The sequence below is a fragment of the Onychomys torridus genome, chromosome 9, assembly GCF_903995425.1.
Source record: "Onychomys torridus chromosome 9, mOncTor1.1, whole genome shotgun sequence".
Lineage (NCBI taxonomy): Eukaryota > Metazoa > Chordata > Mammalia > Rodentia > Cricetidae > Onychomys > Onychomys torridus.
The window spans coordinates 43,909,713-43,915,712 of record NC_050451.1 but is presented as its reverse complement, the minus strand read 5'-3'; the positions used below and the strand labels follow the sequence as shown (position 1 = coordinate 43,915,712).

General features: G+C 46.9%; 1 protein-coding gene across 1 annotated transcript in view; it reads right to left on the bottom strand.

Annotated features, from left to right (window-relative positions):
- Positions 1–656: 656 nt before the first annotated feature.
- The window catches only part of LOC118590733 (dehydrogenase/reductase SDR family member 2, mitochondrial-like), a 28,813-nt gene continuing 23,469 nt past the window's right edge, over positions 657–6,000 (bottom strand). Inside the window, exons 9-11 of the mRNA XM_036198502.1 lie at positions 2,348–2,399; positions 1,883–2,034; positions 657–807 (exon numbers count right to left, since the gene is read on the bottom strand). Coding sequence (XP_036054395.1) covers positions 657–807; positions 1,883–2,034; positions 2,348–2,399 — 355 coding nt within the window. The remainder of the gene's footprint in view (positions 808–1,882; positions 2,035–2,347; positions 2,400–6,000) is intronic.

The following is a 6,000-nucleotide window of genomic DNA, read 5'->3' as shown; positions in this document are numbered from 1 at the left end:
GTGGCAGGAGTGTGCAGGGATGCGGTGTGGTGGCAGTGTGCAGGGATGCAGTGTGGCAGGAGTGTGCAGGGATGCGGTGTGGTGGCAGTGTGCAGGGATGCAGTGTGGCGGGAGTGTGCAGGGATGCAGTGTGGCGGGAGTGTGCAGGGATGCAGTGTGGCAGGAGTGTGCAGGGATGCAGTGTGGTGGGAGGGTGCAGGGATGCAGTGTGGTGGCAGTGTGCAGGGATGCAGGTAGACCACCTTAGGTCTTATAGGATGTAAGTCTGATGGGAGAATGAGAATCCTAAGTCTCAGCTTCCTTAGCTGCAGAATTAGATATTAAGGAACACTTAGGAAATACTCCACATGAAAGCACTTAGTAACATGCTCAGAAGGCCAGCCTGCTGTCCTCGCTTCCAGCATTTCCGTTCCCCAGCTGTGCCTTCTTCCTTTTATCCAAGATTCCCAAGCCCACATTTTGTTTTCTGGCAAACTGACATTGTTTTGTTCCTTTTAATGATGGCTTTGTATTACAAACTCTTTCCTGATGAGGTTTTATTCCTCTGAAAGCTTTGAACCAAAGGGTACACATTTGGAGCACAGGCTTTAAAAAAAAAAAATTGCATCATATCTCCTAAGTGGGAGAGATGAGCCTGAGCTCTGACCCCAGGCCCCTCAGAGGTGGGGGGACCAGCCAGCTACAGCGATGTTCTCACCAGTGATATAGCTGGCCTCCGGGGAGCACAGGAAGGACACTAGCCCTGCACAGTCCTCAGGCTGACCCACTCTGTATGGAGAGAGGAGAAGAGGCTGAAACAGTGACACCCTCCTCATCAGCCCCAAGCTCTCGTGTGAAACTGCAGAATCAAGACCCTGTGGCTACGAGCAAGGAACTCCAAGGGAAGACTTGTGGGCCCTGTAAGGAGCTCCAGAGGCTGTCTCAAGCCTTTGGGGATCTTCAGACCCTAGAAAGGGGAATGGCTAACGACCTGCAGAGAGGTAGACTATGATGTTTCGTCTTTCATGTAGCTTCTGAGGCCATGTTAATTTAGCTCTACAAGGGAATCTGCCTCACTATAACCTACCTCTGCATTCCAAAGAAATACTTCAAATGTTCCTCAAAGGCTGAGTCTTCAGTGAACTGAAGGCAAGGTCAAAAGTTAGTGTTCATGCAAGACGCGGTCACATGGGCTCTCCATGATGCATGCTGTGTGTTTGTGAAAGGGCTTCTGTGGGACACTCTGGGATGACCCTGATTTTGATTCTAATGTGGACCCCCAAAGCTGTGGACCAGAACATCTGAGCGAAAAAGAGCCCAAAGGTAAGCCTAAGAGTGCAGGTCCCACCAGGAGAACACGGCCCACAGAAGCAACTCAGCCGGGGTCACACAGGTTCACAGAGACTGAAGCGAGGACAATCATGGAGTCTGCACGGGTCTGCACTGGGCCCTCTGCATTTAGCTTGGTGTGTTTGTGGGACTCCTAACAGCGGGATTGGGGGTGTCTCTGACTCTTTCGCCTGTTCATGGAACCCTTGTCCGCCTCCTGGGTTGCCTCATCCAGCCTTGATATGAGTGCTGGTGCCTGGTTTTGTATCTTGTTCTACTGTGTTTGGGTGATGTCCCTGGGAGGCCCGCTCTTTTCTGAAGGGAAACAGAGGAGAGGAGTGGATCTGCCGGAGAGGGGAGGTGTGTGTGTGTGTGTGTGTGTGTGTGTGTGTGTGTGTGTGTGTGTGTGTGATGACTGGGAGGCTTGGAGGGAGGGCAAATTGTGGTCAAGATGTATTGTATGCGAGAATTAAAGAAAAGAGTGCAGGGACGTATGTGGGAAGTGGCAGGCGCCCAGGAAGTACTGGCAGGCACCCAGTGGCAGGGACCCAGCACTCAGCGGCTAGAAGAGCACCCGCCCTTGGTCCTCACCACTTGGCTGAAGTTTGTATTGATGTAGCCTGGTACTATGCAGTTCACACGGATGTTCTTTGGTGCTAGCTCCACCGCCAGAGTCTTGGTTAGTCCCAGCAGGGCCGTTTTACTGACATTGTAGACCCCGAGCCTCTGAGGACAGAAAGGGGACTAGATGGAGAGACTGGAATTGAGGACAAGGAAGAGACACTTGTGTTTCTTGCGTTCTGCTCAGGGAATCTATCCCGGTAACATAGCCTGCTCATCAAGTTTGGAAGCCAGTGTCCGGAAGGGGTGGCACAGGTTCCTGCCAAGTGCATTTACAGAAGACGATTTACCTCTTTTGCATATGAGTAGTTCTGAGGAAACCCATTGTTAAATGTCCGTTATTTCCATCACCCAATTTTCTGGATGAAAAGGGGGAGTTTCCTCTTACCTGACTGAAGCCACAGACAGTGATACTTACAGGATATGGTATATAGGCTGCCATTGAGGACACCAGGATCACCGAACCTTGTCTGGCAAGATAAAGAGGGACAAAACACAAGCTGGACACAGTTATTCCGTGTGTGCCTGAGAATGGAGTTGGTGTTGGGGATGGAAGCCTTGGGAGTGAGGGAGAACAGCTTAGGCCTGGCAGGCGGATTTATCTTCATTTTCCTTAGGTCATCAATAATGTTAATTGGGTTGTTTTAACAGAGAGGCCATCTGTGTTTGGATTTTGCTTTTGAGGGAAAAAAATCGAATATAGATTACTATTGTTACGCTAAGTAGACATACCATTAAACCTGCTCTGGTTTTATTTTTGAGACAGTGTCTCTCTATTATGTAGCTCTGGCTGCTCTGGAACTTGCTTTCTAGACTAGGCTGGCCCTGAACTCACAGAGATCTGCCTTTCTCTGCCTCCTGAGTGTTGGGATTAAAGGTGTGTGCCACCACTGCAAAGAACTGGGCAACACATCCTTCCATAATACGCAGGTAAGTGTTTGACAAGGTGAGGTGTGTGTTTGTGAGCACAGGGAGGGCCAGAGAAAGCCGGGCAAACAACTCAGAGCGGGCTGGCTTTTCCGAGCTGCCTCACTCTGGAGCGAGGACAGGGAGGCAACAGAAATGGAAGTGATTGGTGATTCTAGCAGAGGTTTTTATAGGATTAAAACAGGGAACTTTTATTCTCATACACACCAAAACTTGACCGCTTGAGAGTTTGTGGATCACGCCTCCTGATTTTTTTGGGAGATCTAATAATAACTTTCAACTTAGTAACATGGAACTTTACTGTGAGTGACTCCATTTTGAGTTCTGATCTGGTCTGTTGGGGGTTAATCCATCAGCTTAGTCCAAAACAATGGCATGCTATACTTTTCATTTAACAAACCAAAACAACAAAAACTAGCAGGTACAGTTTTAAAATTTTTATTAATTAAAAATTTGTGTGTGTGTGTGTGTGTGTGTGTGTGTGTGTATGCTGTATGCACATGCACCTAAAATTTTATATAAACTAATGCTTGATTTTGACTGCATAAGACTGAATTCTGGGTCAAGCCTCTGAAAACATACATAAGTTGCATTTTGTCTTGAAATCAGACAATATCTGTCCCTATTATTTAAAAAAAACTAATTTTTCTGTAATATTTTGAATTTATTCTTTGAGAAATTTCATACATATATACAATGTATTTTAATTACACCTCCCCCCAACTCCCCTTGGACCCCCCCAACTTCATAACCTCTTCTTTTGAAGAAATAATTTATAACCCAGTGCTGCTTGCATACTACTGGGTGCAGGGCCAGCCACGGGAGCATGGACCACTTACCAGTGGCCTTACCCCTTAAGAAAAATGAATTTCCCTTCTCCAGTAGCCATGAACTGTCAAGAACTCCTTAACTATTGTTCTCCATGTTGATTGGTTTGATCTTGTGCAGGTGACCACAGCTGCTGTGGGTCCATGAGAGCAATGTCACGTCCAATGGGTAGCCTTTCCTAGCAGGCCTCCAAATCTTTGGATCCTATACTATTCTTCCCTCTATTACATGACATTGCTTGAGCCTTAGCCAGGGTGTTGGAGGTTGATATAAATGCCCCATTTAGGACTAGGCAGTCATAGACATTTATTCTCAGCACACTCAGTTATGTGTCTGGGAGGTCCACTGAAAAAAGGAGCTTGTCTGACTAAGGCTGAGAACAATAGGAACATAGACCTATGGTAGAAACGTAAACATTCAGAGGCATGATGGCTAGTTTTAAGTTGTCAACTAGACAAAATCAAGAATGACCGGGAAGGAAGTCTGAAGAGGGATTGTCTGGATAGGCTGGCCTGTGGGCTTGTCTGGGGATTTATTATGTTGCTTGAGGTGGGAAGAAGACCTGTCCACTGTGGGTGGCACCATTTCCTAGGTATGGGAGAGTGGAGAAAGCCAGCTGTGCAGAAGCATGCATGTGTCCATCCTCTTTGTACTTGACTGTGGATGTGATGGGCTGCAAAGGCATACTTCCCTGCAATGGTGGATTATAACCTTGATTTGTGAGCTAAAATAAATCCCTTCTCCCCTAAGGTGCTTTAGTCAGGGTATTTATTACAGCACAAGGAAAGGAAACCAACGCAAGAAGGCAGTGTGACAACATGACCAGCTAACAAAGCAACACTAGGTTCTCTCTGGCCTAAGACCCACCCAGCCATTCTTCCTCTGTTCTTGGTGGGTGTTAGGGCAGCTTGTTCACATGACATCAGCAGGGATCTCACTGCTTTCCCCTGAGTAGAAGGATATCTCCTCTTACAGAATTCGGCCTTTTCTAGGGCACACAAGCTAATCCCATGTGATTTTGTTCAGTTCCCAACTTTCTTCCCCTCTCAAAGTCAAGCTCTCGGGGTGAGTAGAATATCCGTCCCTGGAGGCAGGATCTGTCTCCCAGGCCTCTGCTTGTGTGCAAAGGAAGGAAAACACTGTTCAATTGTGTTCTACCTAACTCCCCACCCTGTGTACTCTTAATAACTTTCATTTATGTCAATGGACCTCTCAACCCTCATCAGAGAAGCTTCTGCTTGTGATAGATGGGAATTGACACTGAAACGCACAGTTGGTCATAGTGAAGAGAATAAGAGCTTTGGGGATGGATGCTCATCTGACATGAGACAACTGTATCACACCTCCTCCCCTCCAGGCTCAGGGATCGTTCCGGAAGAGGGTGCTGCTGAAAGAGTGTAAGAACCAGAGGTTTGGGATGACTACAGTGGAGCCATGTTTTCCAGACACAGCAGGACAGTTGTACAAATGAGTGCACAGCTGTTGTGACAGCACGCACAGGATCCGTACAAGCTCAACCCAGACCGACTCCTAACACAGAGCAGGGGACGTGAAGCTCCACCCTGAGCCCAGGAGCTGTTGGCCATTGGTGGCTGCTGGGAGAGGGAGAGGCAGTTTGCTTTCAGGGTGTAGCCCTTGGTAGGTCAACCATGCTCCCACGGAAGGCCCAACATCCAAGAGTATATCAGAGCCCAAGTTAGACTTGAGAGATTTAAACCAAGAGGCAGGAAGTTGGGTGGGGGCGGGTTGCTCTGGGAGGAGTTAGGGGAAGGGTGAATATGATCAATATGTGTTGCACGAAATTCTCAAAACCTAATAAAATAAGGGGGAAAAAAGACTAGAAGCATGTCCTATGTGTTCTTGAATTAAGGTTGTTAAGGTATATAATTTTAAAAATTGTGTTTCATTACAATTTCAGCATGTGTTTATTACAGTTTTCTGTATCATTTGCTTAAGGCCTTTTCATTGCCTTCAGTGTCCCTAGTGGCACTTCTTTCTGTCTTTATTCCTGGTATTATTTGTTCTTTCCTTCATCAATTTTACTGGCAATTTGTCACAAGCACGAGTTTATTTTTTTTTTTAAAGAAAATCTTTGGTTTTATGTATTTATGTATTGCATTACTCCCAGTCTCTCTTGCTCCTCCTCCAACCTCTTCCCCTTGAATGTGTGTGTGTGTGTGTGTGTGTGTGTGTGTGTACATGAGTGTGTGAGTGTGTGTGTGTTCAGGTGTTCCTGCACGTGTGTGTGAACATCAGAGGACCAGCTTGGGTGTCGTTTCTCAGGTGTCTTTTCTCACTGTCTTTGAGGAGGGATAT